This window comes from Aquarana catesbeiana, linkage group LG04 (genome assembly GCF_042186555.1).
Source record: "Aquarana catesbeiana isolate 2022-GZ linkage group LG04, ASM4218655v1, whole genome shotgun sequence".
Classification (NCBI taxonomy): Eukaryota; Metazoa; Chordata; class Amphibia; order Anura; family Ranidae; genus Aquarana; species Aquarana catesbeiana.
The window spans coordinates 326,388,390-326,415,973 of record NC_133327.1 but is presented as its reverse complement, the minus strand read 5'-3'; the positions used below and the strand labels follow the sequence as shown (position 1 = coordinate 326,415,973).

Here is a 27,584-nt window from a genome sequence, read left to right as displayed (position 1 = left end):
CACAGGGCTATAGGTTGCATATTCCTGAGCACAAGGGACTTTTCGCATTGAATGTAAGTTCCATCTGATTTTTTTTTCTGCACCCTGTGTGATATGCACTTCTCACAACTGCACTATACACACTCCTGAGCCCTATGTGTTATACACTCCTGAATCCCGTACTTTGTGTTAGACATTCCTGAAAAATGCATCTTGTGCGATACGCAGTTCTAAGCCTTAACTATTTCCATTATTTGGCGCTGCTTTACTTCTCTCCCCCGAAGAAAGTAGGGGCGGGAAGTTCGCCAGGGAAGGTAAGTTCCTGCACCTATAATAATAATATAAAGCCCTGATAAAGCATGTTACTCTTACCTATTTCCAAGTTGTCAAGCAGAGGTGTAAAGCTTCCATTTGGGTAGATTTTGATGATTATATAGATGTACTTTTCAATATTGCCAGATGTTTGTTGTGGATCTGACACTAACGTCTGGGAAACTGGCGTATAAGGTTTTACCACTTCCACACCTAAAACAAAGGGATATATTTGTTTAACACAATGTAAGTAGGTGATTCAGAATTCACTTATGCATTTAGTTTATGCAAATGCAATAAAGCAACCCTGCCATGACAAAAGTCAGCCAGAGATGTCAAAATTCTTTCCAGAGACATTGACACTGAAATTGCTGGAGTATGTACAGTATGTATATTGTGACAGAGTAAGGAAAGGAGGCAGCTGAAGGACATGTCCAGCACTTGCCTATTTTGGAGAAAAATTCTAAGAGCTCAGCAAGAAAAATGTATCCAGCTGATCAGGGGAATAGTATCTAAAATGTGCATAGGTTCTACTAAAACAAAGAGGAGCCTGGGCCTCTGCGGGTCTTCAATCTGACTTCAACCTTCCCTTCAATCTTGCACAGTTGTTCAGGCGCCTCTCCTGTACTCTGCTTTCACTGCACACTGTGAGCCTCTCACAATATGTATTATAAGCTGCAGAAAGGTCAGATACAGCTTGCCTCATTTCCTGGCTGGAAGAAATCAAGCATCATCAAGCCTTTCCTCGCCAGCCTGACGGTCCCTGGTCCACCCCTTTAATTCTCTGGATTTCAGTTCTTTTTATCATGAAGATTCAGCATCACGTGTCACCATAACCCAGAGCAGTCTGAATTCAAATACAGCCTTCCTGGGAACACCCATTCCTCCAGACTGACATCTACCCATCAAGGCATTTTGATATTTGCATGATTCCTCCTAAGTGCCTGCCCACTGCTTGCATCAGGACTTAGGCTGAGAGGAAAACTGAAGTAGGGTGCTGTAATGTTTTCAGGAAACTATGTACAGCACTGTGCCAGCCCCTCATACCAGCCATGATCTGCCCGCTTTGCATAGAAAATCACAGGGCCCAGCGATGACATCACACGGTCTAAAGTAAAGTCGGCCATAGACAATTAGAATCTGGGCTGGTCCAGTAGGGACCGCTCGAGATTGGAACCATGTATGGGCAGGCTGATTGATCAACTTGGGTACAACCAGCATGTCAGATTTTTCATGCAATTATTGTCAGCGGCTAAAGCTGCTAGCAATAATCACTGTGTGTTCTCCCAGGTGGGACAGCTCTCCATGTCTCCCTACTGGGAGAACACAATCGCTCGGTGGGAGGAATTCCCCCATCAACACAATGAACTTATTTTCTTTCCTGCAACCTGTGGGTGCAGAATAGAAAATCATTCCATCTATGGCTGGCTTTAGGCATTTAATGAAAACAAGGGGGGTTTATTTAATAATGTCACTAGTGTGTTGATGAGGATGGAGGGAAGAACCAAGGAAGGCAAAATATAAGAAGCTTAACTCTCAGCTTTAGGTATATTATATTATTATGAATATTTGGTGGGTGAACAAAATCATTCGTAAGCACTGGCAGACTCTGAAGTGCGACAAAGTGTTAGGAACTGTACTTCCAGATCGGCCAAATGTTTTATACAGAAGGAACCAAAACCTGAAAGATCTTTTGGCACCTAGTGTCATTGATCCACCCCTTAAGGTACAGATGTTTGGCAACTTAAAAGGTTTTTTTCCTTGTAAAAAATGTGCGGTATGTAGGTCATCCCAAACCGTCAGAAGGTCCACCTTCTCTTCCTTTGTTACTTCTAGGATTTACTCTGTAAAAGATTTTATTACATGTGGGACGGTAGGGGTAATATACCTTCTTAGTTGTCCATGCGGGTTTCAATACATTGGTAGGACCACCCGGGCGCTCAAAATTCGTATTGACGAGCATTTGTCGAACATACGGAGGGGTTTCATTGGACATAGCGTCTCGTGGCATTTCCGACAGTTTCATAATCGTGATACATCAGTATTGAAAGTTATGGCCATTGAAAAATTCACTCCCCATTGGAGGGGTAGTAATTTAAAACGCCATATTTCACGTCGCAAAACCCGCTGGATATTCGATATGCAATCTTATAGCCCTTGGGGCCTGAACATAGAATGGGATATAAATTGCTATATAGATAACAGTTAAAGCCATCCCTCTATCTCTGTAAATAAAACATACTGTCAGGATGTCTTATAGCTCTTGGGGCCTGAACATAAAATAGGATATAAATTACTATATAGACAACAGCTAAAACCATCCCTCCCATCTCTGTAATTAAGACATATTATTAGGATGAAGAGTTCCCCTTTAGTCTATTAGCCCCTTCCCTTTTCCTCCGTCCAATAGCTTGCTCCTCTGCTAGATAGATTCCTCTGTTTATTTAACAGAGGAGTTTTTTCCTCTGTTGAATAAAAAAAAAAAAAATCCCCTTTCATGCATGCACATGCATTCCTTTGAGGCTTCATAAAGTTAGTGTAACAAAGTTAATGATACTTACTCTCTCCGGTGTGTCCGATATCGGATGTCTTACCTTGTCTACAAACAAATCTTTCCTTTTTATACATTCACATGTATCCCGTTTGAGGCTCTATAAAGTTAGTACACACGTTTAATGATATCTACTCTCTTTGGTTTGTCTGATATCGGATGTCTCACCTTGTCTGCAACGAGATTCCCCTCCTCCTTTCAGGAGGAGATGAATGAATGACATGCGATGTCCCAGCATAAATGCTTTGATTAATATCAAATCTATTCCATTATGTGTATTAACTGGTGGCATCCATTTATTATTACTATATATATATATATATATATATATATATATATATATATATATATATATCTGTTTTGGTTCCAAATGTCATTTTGTGTAGTTATGATCTTACATAACACAATAATTGAGGTTGCTGTTATTTTATGAAATTTACAAGATTTGGAGTAATACCAAGTTCTTTTAACTTCTATGTATACATTTTAATATGTTTTTATATATAACTTTTTGATTACTCAGTTTTTTTCCGGCAAGTGTTATTGTGGTAGTGTGACTGCTTTCATTATATATATCTGGCACAGCATATTAACACTTACAGACCCTTAATGGATTTGATCACACTGTGGACTGATTGGGTAATTATCCCAATCTTCTTTCCGGTGTCATCCTGCCTGCTGAGATACTTAAAAAGGTGTGGTGTGTGATGTCTGGTTTCAGCCTCCTTTCCCAGTCGATGCCTCTTACGGAGAAATGCAGCGTAGGAGGAGCCAAGAAACCTGATGTCACCACATAGCAGCTGACTAGCCTGAATGCAGCAGTGTCGCTAAAACTTTCCGTATTTTTTGATTTTCTGCTAACATTTTGGATGCCGGCCATGTCTTTGTTTTATTAAAGAAGTTTTTACCTATTACACTATGGAGTTTCTCCTGTTTTTTTAATTCACATACAGCAAAAGTCACCATTGAAGACAGTCCGGCTGCATAGAACTAAACAGCGCCTGTGAAGGAGTGAGTCTGTGTGATCCAATCAGCTGTTCCATCTGATCAGCTGCTCCAGTGTATGGGATTTCTTTACACTGCTACGTTGATGCCAGTGGAGGATCTCGGGTGGATGGATGACTAAGAGAATCTTATCAGCTGTTCCTGGATACTCTATGAGCCCATAAGACCCCCGTGATAGGGGTCCCACGGATCTGGTAAGCGGCCACCTTTTCTCATTCTATCACAAGTGTCTGGTTCACAGAGAAAGTATTAATTTACCCAGGAAGCATACACATATATTTATGTTGCAGGACTTTTTGTCTTCCTTCAACTATCTATTCCTTCAGTGGACTTTTTTGCTACATTGTAATCATTCACGTATTACCTCACTGGAAGGTGCAATACCCAACATTTGTGTTGTTACAATTTTTTTGTTATTTCCTATTGTTGCTCTAAGATATAATTCACATACACATCCAGGTTGAGGGAGTTCCCTCAGTCCGTTTGTTTGTGACATTAGTAGCGCACCTGAATATAGTTACCCTATTATGAATATTTCTCACAATCTTTATTTCTATGCCAAATAAAAATGTACCTACTACAACCCCAATTCCAAAAAAGTTAGGACATTTACATGTTACACATGTTTACATGTTATGTAAAATCTACATAAGAACAGAATGCGAGGATTTGCAAATCTCATAAACCCATACCATATTTTATTCACAATAGAATATAGAAAACATATGAAACGTTTAAACTGAGAAAATGTACCATTTTTAAGAAAAAAATAAGGTAATTTTGGATTTTATGGCAGCAACGTGTATCAATAAAGACAGGTTTACAATAGTATAGTATCCTGTCTTCTTTTAACAAAACATCTGGGAACTAAGGAGACCAGTTGCTGGAGTTTTGGGAGAGGAATGTTGACACATAGTTGTCTGATATAGGATTCTAACTGCTCAACAGTCCTAGGTCTTCTTTTTCATTTTAAGATGTGCTAAATCTTTTTAATTGGTGAAAAGTTTGGACCGCAGACACGCTAGTTAACCACTTGACAACTGGGCACTTAAACCCCCTTCCTAACCAGACCAATTTTCAGCTTTTGGTGCTCTCACATTTTGAATGACAATTACTCAGTCATGCAACACTGTATCTTTATGAAATTTTTGTCCTTTTTTTCACACAAATAGAGCTTTCTTTTGGTGGTATTTAATCACTGCTGGGTTCTTTATTTTTTGCGCCGTAAAAGAAAAAAGACCGAAAAATCTGTAAAAAAATACATTTTTCTTCATTTCTGTTATAATATTTTGCAAATTAGTAATTTTTCTTCATATATTTTGGCCAAAATTTATACCGCTACATATCTTTGGTAAAAATAACCCAAATCGGTGGATATTATTTGGTCTTTTTGAAAGTTATAAAGTCCAAAAGCTATGGTGCGAATATCTGAAAATTTATCACACCTGAAGTACTGACGGCCTATCTCATTTCTTGAGACCCTAACATGCCAGAAAAGTACAAATACCCCCCAAATGACCCCTTTTTGGAAAGAAGACATTCCAAGGTATTTAGAAAGATGCATGGTGAGTTTTTTGAAGTTGTCATTTTTTCCCACAATTCTTTGCAAAATCAAGGTTTTTTTTTTACTTTTTTTTTTTTTCCACAAAATTGTCATATTAGCAGGGTATTTCTCACAGACCGCATATGCATACCACAAATTACACCACAAAACACATTCTGCTATTACTCCCGAGTATGGTGATACCACATGTGTGAGACTTTTACACAGCGTGGCCACATAGAGGCCCAACATGCAGGGGAGCACCTTCAGGCGTTCTGGAGCACCCAGGCCAATTCTGACATTTCTCTCCTACATGTAATAATCATCATTTATTAGCTAGAAAATTACTTAGAACCCCAAAACATTATATATGTTTTTTTAGCAAAGACCCTAGAGAATACAATGGCGGTCGTTGCAACTTTTTATCTCGCACGGTATTTGCGCAGCAATTTTTTTTTTGGAAAAAAAACTGTTTTGTGCTTTACAAAAACCAAAACAGTAAAGTTAGCCCAATGTTTTTGCATAATGTGAAAGATGAAGTTACGCCGAGTAAATAGATACCCAACATGTCACCCTTCAAAATTGCACGCGCTTGTGGAATGGCGCCAAACTTTGCTACTCAAAAATCCCCATAGGCGACGCTTTAAAATTTTTTACTGGTTACATGTTTTGAGTTACAGAGGAGGTCTAGGGCCAAAATTATTGCTCTCGCTCTACCGATCGCAGCGATACCTCACATGTGTGGTTTGAACACCGTTTTCATATGTGGGCGGGACTTACATATGCGTTCGCTTCTGCATGCGAGCACACAGGGACAGGGGCGCTTTAAAAATTTTTTTTTTTTTTTTATTGTTCATTTTACTTTATTTATTTTAGTTTGATGCTTTTTTCCAAAAAAAAAAAATTTTGACCACTTTTATTCCTATTACAAGGAATATAAACATCCTTGTAATAGGAATATGGCATGACAGGTCCTCTTTACAGTGAGATATGGGGTCAATAAGACCCCACATCTCACCTCTAGGCTGGGAAGCCTGAAATTAAAAAAAAAAGATCCTGGCTTCGATCGTAGTGGTGAGTCGGTAGAAGCACCGCAAGGCGGCGGGAAGGGGGGACGTCCCCTCTCGCCTCCCGTAAGAACGATCAAGCAGTGGAACAGCTGCTATGATCATTCTCATGGTGTAGGGAATCGCCGGCTGAAAAAGCTGATATCTGAATGATGCCTGTAGCGGCAACCATCATTCAGATATCTCCGCACAAAGTCAAGGACGTTGTATGACGGCCGGCGGGCGGGAAGTGGTTAAAACGCTTTTTTTTTTTTTTTAACACAAAGTTGTCCATTTATACAATATTTCTACCACATAACATGTACATGCCAAAAATGACACCCCAAAATAGATTCTCCTGCTCCTCCTGAGTACGGCGATACCACATGTGTGAGACTTCCACAGCCTGGCCACATACAGAGGGCGAGTACAGCTGAGCATGGCTCAGCATGGCGGGGTATTGCGGAGTATGGCGGAGTATGGCGGAGTATGGCGGGGTATGGCGGAGTATGGCGGGGTATGGCGGAGTATGGCGGAGTATGGCGGAGTATGGCGGGGTATTGCGGAGTATGGCGGGGTATTGCGGAGTATGGCGGGGTATGGCGGGGGCATGGCAGAGTATGGCGGGGGCATGGCAGAGTATGGCGGGGGCATGGCAGAGTATGGCGGGGGCATTGCAGAGTATTGCACAGCATTGCAGAGTATTGTGGGGGCATTGCAGAGTATTGCACAGCATTGCAGAGTATTGCACAGCATTGCAGAGTATTGTGGGGGCATTGCAGAGTATTGCACAGCATTGCAGAGTATTGTGGGGGCATTGCAGAGTATTGTGGGGGTATTGCAGAGTATTGCACAGCATTGCAGAGTATTGCACAGCATTGCAGAGTATTGCACAGCATTGCAGAGCATTGCACAGCATTGCAGAGTATTGCACAGCATTGCAGAGTATTGTGGGGGCATTGCAGAGTATTGCACAGCATTGCAGAGTATTGTGGGGGCATTGCAGAGTATTGTGGGGGCATTGCAGAGTATTGCACAGCATTGCAGAGTATTGTGGGGGTATTGCAGAGTATTGCACAGCATTGCAGAGTATTGTGGGGGCATTGCAGAGTATTGTGGGGGCATTGCAGAGTATTGCACAGCATTGCAGAGTATTGTGGGGGTATTGCAGAGTATTGCACAGCATTGCAGAGTATTGTGGGGGCATTGCAGAGTATTGCACAGCATTGCAGAGTATTGCACAGCATTGCAGAGTATTGTGGGGGCATTGCAGAGTATTGCACAGCATTGCAGAGTATTGCACAGCATTGCAGAGTATTGTGGGGGCATTGCAGAGTATTGTGGGGGCATTGCAGAGTATTGCACAGCATTGCAGAGTATTGTGGGGGTATTGCAGAGTATTGCACAGCATTGCAGAGTATTGTGGGGGCATTGCAGAGTATTGCACAGCATTGCAGAGTATTGTGGGGGTATTGCAGAGTATTGTGGGGTATTGCAGAGTATTGTGGGGGTATTGCAGAGTATTTCACAGCATTGCAGAGTATTGTGGGGGTATTGCAGAGTATTGCACAGCATTGCAGAGTATTGTGGGGGTATTGCAGAGTATTGTGGGGGTATTGCAGAGTATTGCACAGCATTAGTAGTGAGGGATGGCTGAGCATGGATGGATGGATGTCTCTGTGCAGCGCTGTGGGCACTACACATCCAGCCCACAGCGCTGCAGACATCCATCCATCCCCCTCCCCGCTCACTGTGTACCGATCGGTACACAGGAGGGGAGGAGAGGAACCGGCGTCATCAGATGACGCCGGTCTGTTTACATGTGATCGCGCCGTCATTTGACGGCTCGAACACATGGTAAACGGCCGCGATCAGCGGCCATTTACCGGGATCCGTGATGGGGACCCGGCGGTCACGGATGTGTTCGGGTGTGCGCCCCAGGGGGCGCGCGAGAGGGGAATTCTGGGAGGACGTCATAGTACGTCCACCCAGAGTTATCAAACCGCCCTGCAGCCGTCATTCGGCTATGGGCCGGTTGGTAACTGGTTAAGCACCTGGACTCTTCTACTCCAAAGCCATGCTGTTGTCATAGATGCAGCATGCTGTTTAGCAATGTCCTACTGAAATATGCAAGGCTTTCCCGAAAAAAGGTGTTGCCTGGATGGGAGCATATGCTGCTCTAAAACCTGGATATACAATGTATGTACCTTCTAAATTGTAATATAAGTCCAATATTAGTTATTTACTAGATCATACCATCGAGTGCTACAGTTAGACCTAAGACTAGATAACAGAATTGTACTGTTAAACTACAATAAACAGTGCTAAAAATGATTTTACTTATAGCAGAATGCCATAAAAAATGCATGGTCCACTTATCTGTTAGAACCCTACCCTTTCCTTTATAGCTCTCTTTTAGAATCATGCCAGGCATGAAATTCTCCAGTATAAAAAGATTGTTAATTTAGATTCCACTTTATGGATTACATTACTAAAAGTAGTATTACCAGGCATTTCAGGCAAGATAAATGTCAGACACTGCAACATTTGTGATTTATCCAAGTTTAATGAGCTCTGCATTCATAAAATAGTTCTATTATTCAGAAACAAGAATAGTAAAAAGCATGTTAAGGGCCCTTGGGTAAATCTTTTAGAATATAAATTGAGCCACTGAAGTGCATGTACTTTGACGTAGAGTGTGCGATTCCGGCTGTTAGAAAAAGTATTATTTTCCATGAGATTTGTGTGCAGCTATAGTTTATTCCTCTGTATCCTATCAAGAGAGGTTTGAGATCACGTATAGGGTATTCATCACCCTGGATACATATTAATTTAGCGGAAGTTGGGAAAATAGGAAACGTTGGTACAGAAGCTGGATAAAATTAAGCAGAAAAGTTACATAGTGAAGGAAAAAAAACTGTGTGCACTAGATTTAAAGTAAAAGCCACTATTTAGCAGTATTGGCAATGTTTCAGTCCCTATTATTCCCAGCACCTATGTTCACCAATGGTTTTGGCTATTTTCGACATAGCACTGGATGCACCAAATAGTGACGATTTCGAGACATATCTGACTGAGCAAGCAACAGTTCTTTTGAAACCCACCATGCCTCTGTCTGCACAATCCCAAGCAAATGCTACCTGTTATAATGACCATGTAAGAATGACCGTGTAAGAATCACTATTAGGAGGGAGGCAATGTGCTCAATTTCAGCTCATACTGGTACTACCCCTCCATTAAATATTTGTAAAAATGTTCCCAGTATATCTTTGCTGTATGTTACATACTCCATCCTGCCAAGATTAATACACATTATACACTCTGGACCACAAAACTCTGTATAGCATCACACTGTAATGTACGTCACATATATCTGACTGCTCCACTTATGCATTGTGCCATACAATACATACTTCAGACCAGTCTACTTTGTAAGTTGTGCATTACATATTCCCAACCACAACCCTATGTGCACTACATTACACTATTTAGTACACTTAAGACTGTCAAGCTATGTATGTACATTATGTTACAAACTCCTGACCTTTCCAATCTGGTGTTATGTTACATACTCCAGAGTAGCAAACTCTGTATGCTGCTCTGTACTTTACTCCAAATCACTCCACATGGCATATATAATACAGTTTGGATAGCTGCAATCAATACTTCGGCTGGACATGACAAATTACGAACTGACTTATCCTGGGCACAGTGCTATATGTTACGCCACAGTCTGTCATTTTTTACACTGTACTTTAGGTTATATAAAAAAAAAAAAAAATTGATTTTTTTTTAATGTTTTCATTTGAATCATTTGAAACCAGCTTCCTAACCAGGCACATTTTAGTTTTTAGCACTATGAAACTTTGACTGACAATTACTCAGACTGAAAATTTAGAAACATAAAACACTTGCTTTCCTTACTTTTTGCTATAAAACATTACAAATATTTTAAATAGTCTCTCTTCATAAACATAAGCCGTGCGCTACTGGCAATCTCATATATATATATATATATGTTTATATATTTTACATTTATCAACCCTTAAGCTCTGCCTATAGCAATTCTGGGGACCTAAAATGAAAGGGAAAAAAAATGTGAATTATATTTCATTTGTCATTGATAAGGTTGTCATTTTAATAAGGTATTTCTCATGCACAACACGGGCATACTTACAATTATGCCTCAAAACTCATTTTGCCAGTGGTATCTGTGGGGATACCACATGTGAAACATTCACAGCCTAGCCCAAAACCAGGCTCCTTCAAGCACCTTTAGGCTTTCAAGGGTCCTAATTTATGCATCTATTTTCCTAACTGCCCATTACAATTTCAAAGGCCCTAATGTGCGACGACAATTGAAAAACCCACAAAATGACCACATTTTCAAAAGCAGACATCCCAGTGTATTTTAGGTGGCCTGTTTTGCCTTTTGAAGTTGTCAATTTTTTGCCACAAGTTTTTGTAAAATAAAGAAAGAAAAAGAGAATTATTATTATTTTTTTTTATACAGAGTTGTCAATTAATCAAATATGTCTCACTCACAGCATATGCATACTTAGAATTTCACCCCAAAACACATTCTGCTACTCCTCCTGAGTATGGAGATACCACATGTGTAAGATTTTTTCAGTGTAGCTGGATAGAGTGGCCCAAAATCAAAGGAGCACTTTGAGGCTTTCAATGGGCATTAATTATGCAACTAATTCAACTGGCACTAGTGCGGACTGGTGATGCAGACACAGGTTCTGGCTGACACTGGCACTGATGTTGGCTGGCAGTGATAAGGACCCTGGTAATGGCCGATGCTTGTACTAGATTTCACTATTACTGGTGCTGACTGGCAATCAGGACACTGTTTTTCGTTAACAATGGAACCTAATGACACTAGTACTGCTGTGGCTGGCAATCTGGACACTGGTGCTGGCTAACACCGGTATTTAATGCCACTGGTAATGGAGCTGACTGGAGATCAGGAAACTGAAGCTGGCCAATTGGTATAGGTGCTGGCTGACAATCAGGTCACTGGTTCTAGATAACATTGAAGCCTGGTGACACTGGAATATGTGCTGCTGGTGATAAGGCCACTGACATGTGCTGCTGGCAAACTAAAAACAAATTAAGTGCAGCGCAAATGATATTGTTGAAAAAGTCCATAAGTTAAAAAAACAGAAATCCCCTGTGGTAAGATAATCCCTCTTGGTGGAACAGCGATTCTATCCACTCACACACACGTAGAATGCTTACCAGATGGGATGGAACTCCTAAATTACAGGAGGTCATACGAGCATAGACTCCATATAAATTAGATGGACACAACACGGATACTCTGGTTGTCCTCAATAATTCCCGGCAGATACCTCTTGAATATGTTATGTCCTGATTCTTGGCAGGGCTAGGTTTGGTTCATTGCCTGCCAGGAATCAGGACATAACGACAGGGTTTTGTTCAGAACAGCAACAAAAAGTCCACCTGTCATATTGCCGCATTCAAGAGTATCCGTGTTGTGTCCATCTAATTTATATGGAGTCTATGCTCGTATGACCTCCTGTAATTTAAGAAGTCCATCCCATCTGGTAAGCATTCTACATGTGTGTGAGTGGATAGGATCGCTGTTCCACCAAGAGGGATTATCTTACCACAGGGGATTTCTGTTTTTTTAACTTATGGACTTTTTCAACAATATCATTTGCGCTGCACTTAATTTGTTTTTAGTTTGATGTATGGGCTTGGTGATTATCCTTAGTGTTCAGCTTGCATTTATCCTTATATATTTGTTTTGCGCGGATTGTTCTTATTTTTGGTATATGTGCTGCTGGCAATCAGGGCACTGTTACATTTGCTGCTGACAATCATAGCACTAGTCAATGTGCCACTGGTGATCAGAGCACTGGTATATGTAATGCTGGTGATCATGGCAGTGGTACATGCGCTACTGGCAACCAGGGCACTGGTACATTTGCTGCTGGCAATCATGGCACTGTAACATCTCTTCTAGCAATCAGGGTAAAGACACATGTGCTTCTGGCAATCAGGGAACTGGTACTTATAGTGCTGGTGATCATGACACTGGTATATGTGCTACTATCAATCATAGCACTGGTGTATGTGCTGTTGTCAATCAGGGCACTGGTACATGTAATGCTAATGATAATCAGGGCACTGGTGCATGTGCTGCTGGTGATTAAGGAACTGGTACATGTGATGCCTGTGTTTAGCGCACTGGTCCATGTGCTAGATGATCACGGGATGGGTACATGTGCTGCTGGAGATCACGGAACTGATACACTTTCTGCTGGTGATCAGAACACTGGTAAATGTAATGCTGGTGATCAAGGCACTGATGCATGTTCTGTTGCTGATCAGGGCACTGGCAGATATTTTGCTAGCAATCAGGGCACTGACACATGTGCGTCTGGCAATCAGGGTATTGGTACATGTGCTGCTGGTGATCAGGGAACTGGTACATGTAATGCTGGTGATCCCTAAACTTGTACATGTGCAGCCGGTGATCAAGGCATTGGTACATGTAATGCTGACGATTAAAGCACTGGCACATGTAATTCTGGGGTATAGGGCACTGTTACTGTACTGACAGTGATCAGGGCCCAGTCACATGTACCGGCTGCAGTCCGGGTACTGTCAATGCACAGACTGCTATCAGGACACTGGTACATGTAATGCTGATAATCACTGCACTGGGTGTAAATATACTGTATATTTTGCCTCAAGACACTATTCTTAGCGAAGAGGCACCATCTACTATAACACAGAGCACTACCACTAGGTCTGCATACCAAACTTCTGAGTGCTTGACTGGCAAGACTGCTTGGCACCAATGTTATAGGAAATACCAAAACTGTATTTTGACGGAGAAACATGCAGGAGATATGGGACAAAAGAGGAACTCCTAGGATTTAGGTTTTCCTTAGCTGGTGGTAAGTAGAAACATACAGTAAAACACATGAAAATGATATTGCTAATCCTGTTATTTAAATACTTTTGGGGAAGGAGACATTGCCTTACTCTATAGTGAGTATTGTGGATGCAGACAGTCAGATTTTTCACAGAACTGCATATCTACTATATAAAATGTCTTAACTTAAAAATTTGAAAAGATGTGGAACCCCTGGTTGATAAACATTGGTTGCAAGGAAAAACTGAAAGAATGAGGGATCCTGGATGGGGTAGGAGGGGGGGGGGGGGTTAGGAAGAAGGGGTAGGTTAAAATAGATATTGATTAAATAATGGGCACTTATTGTTAATTTCGGGGATAGAGCAGGCCTGTTGGTATGGTAGTATGGTATATACGGATGTGGGGTATGTTGTCCTCTCCCCAGAGAATTTTGTTTATATGAATCTGGTGTTGTCATTACATGTCTGTTGGAAGGTATGTAAATTTTAAGAAATGCTAATAAAGAATATTTAAGGAAAAAAAATATCTACTGGCAAAAAAAAAAAAAAAAAAAAAAAAATGTCTTAACACACCTACTTTACCAAGTTTTAATTTCTGCTAAAGCATATTAACCACATGCTGACCGGGCCATAGCTGAAAGATGGCTACAGCGCGGACGGCTTATTCGGGGTGGATGTCCATGGGACGTCCTCACAGAATGGCGCGCACCCGGGAACATCCATGACCTATGGGTCCGGGGAACCCAGCGCATCACGGATCACAGTAAATGGCCTCTGATAGCGGCCGTTTACAACGTGATCGCTCCGTCAGATGACTGAGCATCACTTGTAAACAAACTGGTTCCTCCCTCCCCTTTCTGTACCGATCGGTACAGTATGAGAGGAGAGAGGGAGAGATTGTTTGCAGCGCTGTGGGCACTACAGATCCAGCCCACAGCGCTGCTCAGTGCCCATACTCTGCCAGTACTCTGCCAATACTCGCCAATAAATTTTAACAGAAACAAAGATTTTTTTTTTTACCGAATTTTCAGTCTTTTTTGATTTATAGCGCAAAAAAGAAAAAACCCAGCGGTGATTAAATACCACCAAAAGAAAGCTCTATTTGTGTGAAAAAAGGACAAACATTTCAAATGGGTACAGTGTTGCATGACTGAGTAATTGTCATTCAAAGTGTGAGAGCACAAAAAGCTGAAAATTTGTCTGGTTAAGAAGGGGGTTTAAGTGCACAGTGGTCAAGTGGTTAAAATTGCCAGTGTTTTATTAGTTAAAGTGATTGTAAAGGCAGAAGGTTTTTTATCTTAATGTAATCTATGCAAGACTTCTGTGTGCAGCAGCCCCCTAAGCCCCTCTAATACTTACCTGAGGTCCCTCTAGATCCAGCGATGTTGCAGGAGTGTCTCGGCTGCCCAGGACTCCCCTCCTCATTGGCTGAGACAGCAGTGCAGCGCAACTGGCTCCCGCTGCTGTCAATCAAAGTCAGTCAGCCAATGAGGAGAGAAAGGAGGCTGCTTGCTGCGGGGGGCACTCATCAGGAGGGAGGGGCCATGAGCACCAAAGAGGGACCCGAGAAGAGAAGGATCTGGGCTACTCTGTGCAAAACCATTGCAAAGGGCAGGTAAGTATAACATGTTTGCTATTTATAACAAAAAAAAAAAAAAAAAAGACTTTACAATCACTTTAAGCTAGTGCTATGCACACAAATCTGTATTAAATAATTTAGAGCCCAACTCCAGAAAGTCCCAAAACCCTCCCTTGCAGTGAGACTGTAGCAAGCTTTGCCCCCAGATGCGCTAACATTTACCTGGGTTATTGAGAAGACCTTTGTATCTGGGCCAACAACAACCCTTTCTCACTACATATAGTCCTATACAGGCGTTATATTGAAGATGTTATCACGATCTGGAGCCCTTATTCATGATTTCATCACTAACTGCAATTCCAATTCTTATGGTATTTCCTTCACATTTGTCATCAACAAAGAAATGTTCACCTTCCTGGATGTTGATCTATTTTAGGACAACTCAGGGAAAATTTGTACACATTTCAAACCCACGGCCGGTAATTTGCATGTTCAAAAGATAAAAAAAAAGTTGTCATCATCCGGCCTGGACATGAAATATACCATATAGCCAATTCTGTTGAGTTGGAGGATTATTGTTCTTTAGGCCAGGTCTTCCCATAAAGGGTATAGCATAGAATCCATCAACAAGGCCTTTGAGAAATACTGTGAACAGTATTTCAATCCACCAACTATACTTGCCAGTAAAAAGTGACTTGGTGGCTTCCTAAGGTCCACTCTTCTCCACAAGGTTTAACACTAAGTTCCGTTCAGTTCTTATGATACTGGAGAGATATTGGAGTAGCCGTCAATGTGACCCTCTTCTGGCCACAAATATTTCCGACTGACCCAAAATAGGCTACAGGAAGGCCAAGAACATAAATATAATTGCAGAGTAAACGTAGCTTTTCCAAACTGGTCACCAGTAATAGTAAACCCACATTTTTTATCACTTAAGGGTATCTTTGAATGCTGGGAACTTGATTGCTTCACCTGTTCTTTCATCACACTCAGCCAATCACTCTTTGAGGACACTTCAGCTCAAACCTTTACCAGCAATGAGTCCCTGACCTGATCTTCTTTTGTTATCTGCTGTATTACCTGTACATAGGACAGTCAAGACTCCGAGGGCATGTTTCGGGGAACATAGAAGAAATATTGTAAGTAGTCCCCCAAAATATAGTGTTTCCAGACTCTTCAGTTGGTACCATGACAAGGACCCCAGGAATTATAATGATTTTGCTACTGAGTCAACTCCTCAACATCTCCCAGAAGATGAGATTTTCAAAAAGCTATTTGGGATTTTTAAGCTCAATGTACTGTCCCTGGGGGGTTTAAATGAGGAACTAGATATTTCAACCATCCTTTAGGCTAGTTTCTAATCCTTCAACTCTTTCCTTGCCAGGAGACTGGATTTTTGTTACTGTCGGTTTCATTCAGTTGGTGGAATAGCCCTGTTTTTGTTTTTTGTCATGGCCACTAATCTTACTAGGGTTTTTACATTGTCTAATGTGTCTATATTGGCTTCATTGAGGCTCATCTCTTGAGGAGCCTTTCAGTCCCCTCGTGGCTACCAGCATAAAACAGGGCCCCACTGTCATACAAACATCCAGGGCCCCTGTACTGTGAATTTTATTTTATTACTTTTCTTTTCTGCATTTTTATATATTTATGACCCCCACCATCCTTAAACCTATGGGCCAGAGAATTCATTATACTTTCGTTGTTTGTTTTAATATCTTTATTTTACTCTTCCATATAACCAAGTTTGCATTTAAACATTTATATATATTTTGATTCTTTGCCATTTTCTTATTGGTGAACATGAACATACCTCTTAAATGTGTTGGTTTGTCCTTTTTGGCTTTTGGACACTGAATATATAACTATATAATTACATAGTATAATCTTTTGATTTCATACTTTGAAGGATGTTTTTTCACTGGTGTTTTATTTATTTTATATTTCTCTGTATCCAATTTCCAATTTTAGCCAACTTCCCTAAACTACGAACCTTGCTAGAAGGCATAAATTGGGATAAAATCTTAGGAACAAAGCTTAAATTAAGGGCATTAGCCAGCTGCATCCCATTGGGTAATAAATTTAAAAGCGCGAACAAAAGTCCTGGATGGCTTAACTCCAATGTAAAAATGCATTTAAAAGCAAAGGAGAAGGCCTTCAAAAAATACAAGGTTGTGGGATCATCATCAGCATTCAGACTTTATAAAGAATGCAACAAGAAATGTAAGGGTGCAATTAGGGTGGCTAAGACAGAACACGAAAGGAATTCTTTAAGTATGTAAACAGTAAAAAAGGGAGGACAGACCATATTGGCCCCATAAAAAATCAGGAAAGATATCTGGTTACAAAGGATGGGGAGATGGCGAAGGTATTGAATTTATTCTTCTCCTCAGTTTTCCTGAGGGAATCGTGGGGCTTTAGTAACCAAAACTACAGTGCTTATCCTCATGACATGTCACAGGAAGCACCCTCATGCTAACAGAGGACAGAATTAGAATTATGCCCCGTACACATGGTCGGACATTGATCGGACATTCCGACAACAAAATCCTAGGATTTTTTCCGACGGATGTTGGCTCAAACTTGTCTTGCATACACACGGTCACACAAAGTTGTCGGAAAATCCGATCGTTCTGAACGCGATGACGTAAAACACGTATGTCGGGACTCTAAACGGGGCAGTAGCCAATAGCTTTCATCTCTTTATTCTGAGCATGCGTGGCACTTTGTGCATCCAATTTGTGTAACCTGTTGTCGGGCAGATTAAAAAACACAAATTTCTGCAAAAACGCATTACATGCTTTTCTGCAGCTTCTCCAATTAAGTATATTGAACCAAAAAAGCACAGTTTTGCGTTAAAAAAGTCCCTGACCCTTTCTAAATACGCAGTGGCTAAAAAAACATAGATGTGAATGTGTCCCATAGGAAACCATGTAAATGAACTGTAGTGCAACCAGGTCTAAGACGTTTAGTAACATAATGGGGTTAAAAAAAAAAAAAAAAAAAATTAGCCCTTTATAGTACAAAAAAAAGCAGATAATCACTACTGTACGGGGTTCATTTTTTTACTGTAGAACTGTGAAAGTAATATTTACAGTAGCGATTATTTGCTCTTTTTGTACTATAAAGGGCTCATTTTAGTTTTTCTTAACCCCATTATGTTACTGGCCGATTAATCGGTTACGAAAATAGTAATTGATTAATTTCATAATCGATTAGTTGTTGATTAATCGATTAGTTGTTTCAGCCCTAGATAGTTTCAAAAAACGATTAGATAAGCACCTGAATGACCACAACCTACTCTGTAACTATGTAACAATTATTTCCTTTTTTTTCTATTTATTGTTTGAATACCGCTTTTATTGTAGTTTTCTTTTCTTTCCCTTTATTTTTGTTTTGGAACGGTTCAATATATATAGTTTACTTTTTTTAATACGGTTTCCTTTATCATGTGTTTGTAAACATGCCCCTGTGCTCCTTCACTACTCCGTGTGTACATTGACTTATACAAACTGCTTTGTTCCTGGGGGGTACACCTTTTTGGGAGCCATATGAATTGATTGCTATTTATTTTTTATTTATTTCTATTGGTATTTTTTTTTAACATTTTTGTTTTCATTTCTTTGGTCCCCCAGCGCCCGGTACCAAAACAGCTCTTGATGTGCCCCCTGCTTTCGGCAATGAGGCTTAAGTTTCGAGCAGGTAGCCCTGCAGGTTAGCTGATGAAGAAGAGGATTCTTCAAAACACGTCCCAACTGGTGATGTCACCCCCAAGGTGATGTCATCGGAGGGCTTGCACATGATGAGTTCCCAAGACACCATATGGCTTATTCATCTCCACGCCAGGCGGTACATCCTCCCAGCTGTTCGGATGCTGGGATTCACACAAGTGTTCCTGTCAGCTTTACCTTGAATGGTCTTGGAAGATCGGGTAAGTAAAAGTAGTTTACCAAGTCCCCTACACATAGCTAAGCAGTTAACCTGTACGGTGTGGACGCAGACCCATTGCAAGATGATTTTTAAGTTTCTTGGAGATCAGCTTTAATGCAAACATCCTTTTGAATTATTTGAATGTTACCGTCAATTTAGGATGTACTCCCCATATATGTGGTATTTTGTACAGACATACAATGCACTTTACATTACCTGAAATAGTTAAATTGAGATAAATATGGTATCCCACAGGAATGCCAACATGACAGTCCTGAGCAAGAGCAAAGCAAAATAGTCTGGTATTATGACTGACGTCCATTTTTGAAGATAGTCTGCATTTCCTATAATAATGGCCTAGAGGAAATAAATTTGAAAAATGCATGAATGCCACATAGTTGTAAAGCTAATGAAAAACATGTCGTCAAATATATAAATAATTCACTAGAGTAAGTCAAAGTTAAAAGACATTTATGTGTTAATAATTAGGTTCAGAAATTATAATGACAACAGAAGACAAGCAATATTCCCAATTTAAAGTGTATCTGTGACACACACACAGATGAATCAGAGTGTCGCTATAAATAGCTTTAAGTTATGTATAGTTTTATAGCTGTCAGCTATTTTCTGTAGTTAAGCCCTATGCCAACATGGTGTCTATAATGTAAATTTAAAGGATAAGTTCACCTTTTGAAAAAAACAATAAATGCACATTTTATTGGAGGTAAAAAATATGCATATTATTTTTTTTTCTAAGGAGCCTGCAGATTATTGCACCCATGGTCCGCTGATTGCACCTGCGATTCGCGGGTGCAATCTTAGGCTCCTGTAGACTTTCCTGTAGACCTTACCTCATATGAGCAAGCAGCTACCTGAGAGCAGGAAGAGAGAGCGCCCCAGTGTCCTCGTAGTTCATTCAGAACTACAAGCTGTCAGCTGCAATGGCTGAGGATACCTGTAGGCATTCATGGGCAGAGCCCCACAGGGCCGCGCGGTTTTCAAATTGTGAAAACAGGTGCGGGGAGAGTGGGTGGGATGGTGGCGGAGGAGAGGCTTCAAATGCTGAAACATGTTACATTCTTAAAGGGTATATAAATTAAAGTACAAAAAATTAATGAATTAATATATGGCAGCCTAAGATGCGGGGGCTGCATTACTTTTATTTTCAGGCCAAGAACTTTGGCAGCAAGCACAGAAAACACCTGTTGGTCTAGAAATGCAATGTAAGGCTGGCCATACATTAATCAATTCCCTTGTACATTTTTCCTTTAGATTTACTAAAACCATATCATATAAAGTCAAACCTAAACACTTTCAATGTGTATGCAATCAGGCGGGCCCTTGCACTACATAGTTGAATGTAAATCTAATAGAAACTGAATAAGAAAATTGTATAATGTATGGCCAGCTTTAGTCATTTTCTGTGAGCTGGACTGAAAGCACAAAAAAACTTAACTTCCTTCTGCAAACTGCAGATTTCTTCACCCCCATGCAATAGAGAGAAACAAAGGCATTTGTGTTCAATATGCAGCCTTGGTGACAGGTCTCCCTCCAGAGATACAGTGGAGTGAGTCTGCCAAGGGCAGGAATTGTGGTATTCACAGGCTTACCAGGTATAAAAAAAAAAACAAAAAAAACAAAACAAACTAATGCAGTCAAATTATCTGAGGACTAATAAGCTGCAACATTTACAATTTTTGTTTTTGGGTTTAAATATGCTTAAAATAGTAAACAGCCTTAACCATATTAATTTGACTGAAGAATTCTATGATCTATATTTGGTTTCTGGCCATATTAATATATAACACATTATATAATAACATAATATTATATATCGTATAACATTATTTAACACTTGAGGAAATTCTTTATTCCCCATGCAAACAAACCTTCAACAGAAAAAGATGTAGCTGCATTTATTGACTTTATAAAAGGGTCAAGGTTCTCCTTACTGTAGATCATTTTATTATATACACCATTAATACCAACGTGCAAGCATTTCGTAGTTTAAAGGTTACATTTGAAATTAATATTGATCAGACACTGAAACTGGAAGATTTTTTATAAAATCGATGTGCTCAAAATTGGCAGCAAAATACTTCATAGAGAAGAGAACCCAGCAGTCATTTAGAAACCAACCTGAGGTTAATCCCTTCACATATAGCATTGTCAATTCTGCTCCATACTGACCTCTTTGAGAGCATTTAACAAAGGAGTTGTTTCCCTCTAATGACTTCCCCAAGCTCTTCCAGACAGTGCAATCCTTCTTCTGCAGAACCAATTCTACTTTTCCAGTCTTCCCTGAAGCATGAACTATATATAAAGCACATTACTATTATCAAAAATGGTTACTGCTATAAAGGGTGAGTTATAGTCATATACAGAAGAGGGAAAACTAGTGCATGGTACATTTTCCTTTGAAAATAAAGACTGCTCATCTTTATGTCAAGTAGAACTTAACAATTCATTTTGTGGCTTTGGCTGTTCTGCATGCTTGCATGGGGTTGATGGAAAAAAAAACAGTTATAGTCGCACACTTGCACATGGGTAGTGGAGCCTGTTCAATGTAAATGCCAGTGCCTTTTCCGCCTGACAGGGAAGCCCAGTTGCAGGGTACAGCCTCCCATAGACATGAATGTGGGCTGGTGCACTTGGGTATAATGCAGTGCTATCTTAAACACAAATGTAACGTAGGGGCATATCCAAAAAAAATAGAATGTTTTACATTTTTTGGATATGCCTGTACTTTATACATGTGTTTACTATAGCACCAACATATACCCATGTTCAGCAGTGCAAAGTAATTTATGTTCAATGGGAGGCTGTACTCTGAACCTAGGATACCCCAGCAGGGGAAAGCAGCCAGCATTTATCCAGTCGCCCGTGGGCAAGAGTCCTTAAATAAAACATAAAACACAAACACACACACACACCACTGCACTGTCCTGTCACAACTAAACAAATACAGTAACTGACAAAAATATAAGTGAACCCCTAGAATAATGACATCTAGAAAGCTATAAAGGTGCCCTTTCATATACACTAAAAAGTACATATATAGATCAAGCTTCAAACACATTTCAATGAATGTTGCAAGAACTGTAAAGATTCACAATGCTGGAAAACGCCACTAAATAGTTTCTAAAGGTGTGTGTTCATCAATCTACAGGAAAATAAACTATTTACAATGGACAATATAGTACTGTTGCTGCTATCCCTATAAATGGGTGACCTAAAAAGTTAATATTATAGAGCCAGCAAGACAACCAAGCAACTTGCATTGTGGAAAGAGGGATCAGTTATGGCAGCTTCCATGTTTACCTCATGACATCTTTGAGATAAAACTACACTCCCCGTCAGCTTAATAAGAGATACTCAACACAAGGAATAGACCTAACACATTATCAGTGCTGCCAAAGCACAGAAAGAGGAGAAAATCTATTAAGAAAGGAGACAGCGCCTTTTTTTAGGTACTTCAGTGATAAAAGGAAACAATATAATGAGATCACTGAAATGAAAACTAAACACAACACTTATCTTGAGGTAGACCTGGGTGTAGCAAACCATTTAAACAACTACTTTTATTCAGTCTTGTCAGAAATAAATTGTACTAACAATAACAAGGTGGAGCATCATATTAGTTTTGGTGATGACGGTTCATTTTCAGATTTCTGGAGACAGAGGTAGCATAGGAACTGGCTCGGTTAAAGGCAATGGGTCCTAAAGGTATTCACCCCTATGCTACCGTCTTAGAGAACTTCGAGGTAAAGTTGTTGGACCATTGATTAATAAGATCTGTCAATCTCTTGTAACAGGAGAGGTTCCCAATGTCTGGTGGACAACTAATATTGCACCTATACACGGGTAACAAGGTAGCAGCTGGCAATTACAGGCCAGTGAGTTTAACATCTGCTGCGGTCAAGTTTTTTTTTTTTTTAACAATTTTTATTGTGAAATGGAAAAAAACAGTCTCATACAGAACAAAGACTTGGTTTACATACAATTAGGCAAATGCACACTATAAGCATTTCAAGTTCATGTCTAATACTAGGAAAATTAAGAAAAGAAAACACATTAACCGCTTCAGCCCCAGAAGATTTTACCCCCTTTCTGACCAGAGCACTTTTTGCGATTTGCCAATTGCGAGGTTGTGCGACGTTGCACCCAAACAAAGTTGATTTCCTTTTTTTCCCACAAATAGAGCTTTCTTTTGGTGGTATTTGATCACTTCTGCGGTTTTTATTTTTTCACTAAAAACAAGCGACAATTTTGAAAAAAACGCATAATTTTTTTACTTTTTGCTATAATAAATATCCCCCAAAAATGTATAATAAAACGATTTTTTTCCTCAGTTTAGGCTGATATGTATTCTTCTACATATTTTTGGTAAAAAAAAAAAAAAAAAATCGCAATAAGCGTATATTGATTGGTTTGCGCAAAAGTTGTAGCGTCTACAAACTAGGGCATAGTTTTATGCCATTTTTATTTAAATTTTTTTTTTTTTATAAGTGACGGCGATCTGCGATTTTTATAGGGACTGTGACATTATGGTGGATACATCTGACAATTTTGACACTATTTTGGGACCACTGTCATTTATACAGCGATCAGTGCTAAAAAATTGCACTGATTACTCTGTAAATGACACTGGCAGTGAAGGGGTTAACCACTAGGGGGCGATGAAGGGGTTAAGTGTGTCCTAGGGAGTGATTCTAACTGTGGGGGGGATGGGCTTCAAGTCACATGACAGGGAGCGGTGATCTCTGTCATGACACAAGCCAGAACCACAAGCCACTTCCCTGTTCTGAGGCTCCGTGACACAATCGCCAGGACAGCCGGTCCCGCGGCCACGGTCAACGCTGTACACGGCGGGTGCCTCCAGGGTGTGCGCGCCTGCTATACCGGGCTCTTAAAGGGCTATCCCCAGCTCTTATAGGGGACGTACAAGTACGGCCATTTTCCCACTGCTGCCATTGTGCTGACGTATATCAACGTACAGTGGTCGGCAAGTGGTTAAATTGTCGATAGAGTAGTTATATAGGACCCCCTATTAGGGAGGAGAGCCTGTCACCCTGAATGGGTTCAAACTGATCAGGCTCCTGCCCTATATATGAAATTGCATATATTGCATCCCCTCTCCATCTAGAAATATGTGACAGAAATACAGTAATACAGGGCTTGAACTATACATGCGGCGAGGCCTTAGGATAGTTTCTACATGAGTCCCACTTTTTATGATATACAGTGGGGAAAATAAATATTTGATCCCCCTACTTGATCTCCTGCATATTTTGTAAGTCGGCCCACTTACAAAGAAATGAAGAGTCTGTAATTTTTATCATAGTTTTATTTTAAAATGATAAAGACAGAATATCAACCAAAAAATCCAGAAAAAACACGATACAAATGTTATAAATTGAGTTGCTGTTCAGTGAGTAAAATAAGTATTTGTTTCCCAAAACATGACTTAGTACTTGGTGGCGAAACCCTTGTTGGCAGGCACAGCAGTAAGAAGTTTCTTGTAGCTGGTTACCAGGTTTGTAAACATCTCAGGAGGGATTTGGGTCTACTCTTCTTTACAGATCTTCTATAAATCCTTAAGATTTCTTGGCTGTCACTTGGCAACTCGAAGTATCAGCTCCCTCCATAGATTTTCTATAGGATTAAGGTCTGGAGACAGGCTAGGCCACTCCATGACCTTAATGTGCTTCTTCTCGTGCTACTCCTTTGTTGCCTTGGCGGTATGTTTTGGGTCATTGTTATGCTGGAAGAAGGTTCTCAGCCAAGTTTTTACAATACATGGCCCTATCTATTGGCCCCTCAATGCGGCAAAGTCGGACTGCACCTTTAGCAGAAAAACAGCACCAAAGCATAATGTTTCCACCTCCATGCTTGACTGTAGTGATGGTGTTCTTAGGGTCATATAGTCAGCATTTTTCTTCCTCCAAACACGGCAAGTCGAGTTAATGCCAAATAGCTCAATTTTGGTCTCATATGACTACAGCACTTTCTCCCAAGCCTTCTCTGAATTATTTAGATGTTCATTGGCAAACTTCAAATGAGCCTGTACATGTGCCTTCTTGAGGAGGGGGACCTTGCGGGCATTGCAGGACTTCAATCAATGGCAGTGTATTGTGTTAGCAATGATTTGTTTGGTGACTGTGGTCCCAACTGCCTTGAGATCATTCACAAGCTCCTCCCATGTAGTTCTGGGCTGATCCCTCACTTTTCTCATGATCATCTTTACCCCATAAGGTGAAATCTTGCATGGCGCTCCAGACTAAGGGTTATTGATGGTTATTTTGTATTTCTTCCATTTGCGAATAATCGCTCCAACGGTTGTCTCCTTCTCACTAAGCTTCTTGCTGATAGTCTTGTAGCCCATTCCAGCCTTGTGCAGGTCTACAATCTTGTCCCTGGTGTCCTTTGACAGCTCTTTAGTCTTGTCCATGATGGCGGGTTTGAATAGAAGAAAGATTCTGTGAACAGGTGTCTTTTATACACATAATGACTTGTTGTTAGGCGCACCTTCTTACACTGACAGGACTAATCTGTGTACCACATGAGAACATACTGTAGCCAGTCTATAAGAGATAAGAATTATTAGTTAGTAGGGGATCAAATACTTATTTTACTCACTGAACTGCAACTCAATTTATAACATTTGTATCATGTGTTTTTTCTGGATTTTTGGTTCATATTCTGTCTCTGGCATTAAAAATACACCCATCACTTTTGGTTCCGGCGCCTCGTGTGTTAGGAGTGAGTCTTATCGGCTCTGGAACGATCGGCATACAAAGCCGTTCCCTGCAGCCATGCAGGCGCTTCCTTGCCTCACCACTCTCCCTCTACCACCTCCAGTACCAGCAGATGGACCAATATCTAGTCCACGGTGACTCCACCATCCGGGCTGCCTCCCGCTCAGACCCAGCTATGCTCGCAATTAATATGGCGGACAGTGACAGCATGGAATCAAGCGGTGCAGAGGCGAGACCCCCTCCACATGCAGCCACAGGTCTTTCACTCCCTGAGGAACAATACAATAAGAATGCTTAGGCTGTGGCTGCTCTGCTCTCCCCTATCATGGCTGCAGTAGATAGAGCAATGGCAGCAGGCATTTCTCAACTGAGAAAGGAACTTGGGGATCACGCTAAAAGTCTGTCAAAACTTGAACATCCATAATCTGACATTGATGATGAGGTACCGACTTCCCAGGCGAGAATTCAGCAAGATGCAAAAACTCAGCAATACATTCTTGAAAATTAGGACGACCTTGAAAATCGCTTCCACCAAAACAATTTGAGGATAATAGGCTTCCCAGAGTCTTTCACTTCTGGCGTTCTACACAAAATTTGTTCTTTGCGCATCCTGGTTGCCCTAGGGCTCACGTCTCCATGCCTGGTAGAAAGGGCTCATCGCCTGGGATCACCCTTGAATGATAGACGCTCCCCTCAGCCTGTTATAGTCTGATATTTCAACTACTCGGACAGAGTGGCCCTCCTGCGGTCCTTCCGCAACTCCAAAGCTCTCCAAGTGGATGGGCATAAACTCTTCATGTTCGCGAACTACTCCCACTCACATTCAAGTGGTGTCACAGCGAAGAAAAGCTTTTCAACCTATTAGTGCGGCTCTTTCAGAAGGGGGTGAAATTTACACTGGCCTATCCTGCAATACTTCGCTTCACAGATCCGTCTGGTGAGCCAAAATCTTTTTCACATCCGGATGAAGGCACCCACTACCTACAGAACTACCCGTATCTGCCAGTAGAACCACGTTCTCACGCAATCTCACCTTGCCAACTTGGCCATAGGGATCAACGCAGCCCGAGGAAGGACCCCTCGAAGAGACCCTGCTACGCGGATGAGCCAAGTCGGAACAGGCACCGCTGAGCTATAGATGGACTACCCATTATTAACGAATCCATATCATACACCCCATGCCGCAAGTTATGCCCCCTCTCCTCATTGTGTTTGGTTATATAGTATTTTGTGGGATCGCCTACTTGCCTAGCCTGCTCCCAACTGTCTGCTCACAATAATTTGCTAAATAATATTGCATCAGGTTTACATCATTTAGGCAGGCAAACACCACGCTCTTCTTCGGTAACGCTGTACCCTCAGTGGTGATACACATATGAAAGAAGGAGAAGTCAAAACTCTGTTTGGTATGTTTATGTTATTTTGTGTTACACTCCCTTTACCCCTGTTGGGATAGTTGTTTTTCTAAACCCTATCTCTTAAGAGGTAAACATTACTTCGTATATGCTAGAACACTAGCTTGCACCTCAGCGACACCGTCCTTTTCAACTAAATTGTATCTATCCCACTCTGCATCCAACACCTCCCTACAATGTTAAACGAACATTAGAATTATTTCTTGGAATATTAAGGGGCTTCGTTCCCCCCATGGCGATACTGCGACACCTAAAACGCCTTAAAACGGACATAGCACTATTGCAGGAAACACACTTAGCTGAGGCAGACTTCCCCTGTTTCCCTTGTATGAGTAAACTGTGGGTAGGGAAAGTTCATGGCTCGGCAGCAATCAAGGGGAATACCGTATAGTGACAGCTAGACTGAAGCTTTCATCATGGGAATTGACTTACACTAATATTTATGCTCCAAACTCCCCCTCTAAACAATTTTCAGCAGCTTTCCTCCCATTTAGCCCCCTTCCTCCATCAACCCCTCCTAATCAGGGGCGGTATTAATTCAGTAATGCATC

At 40.8% G+C, this 27,584-nt stretch overlaps 1 protein-coding gene across 3 annotated transcripts in view; it reads right to left on the bottom strand.

Annotated features, from left to right (window-relative positions):
- Positions 1-27,584, bottom strand: part of CYB5R4 (cytochrome b5 reductase 4) — a 353,527-nt gene that overhangs the window by 67,051 nt on the left and 258,892 nt on the right. For all 3 annotated transcript variants that reach the window (XM_073626888.1, XM_073626886.1, XM_073626887.1), the window contains 3 exons: positions 21,051-21,173; positions 19,077-19,217; positions 352-504 (listed from right to left, as the gene is read on the bottom strand). In XM_073626888.1, the coding sequence (XP_073482989.1) occupies positions 352-504; positions 19,077-19,217; positions 21,051-21,173 (417 nt within the window). The remainder of the gene's footprint in view (positions 1-351; positions 505-19,076; positions 19,218-21,050; positions 21,174-27,584) is intronic.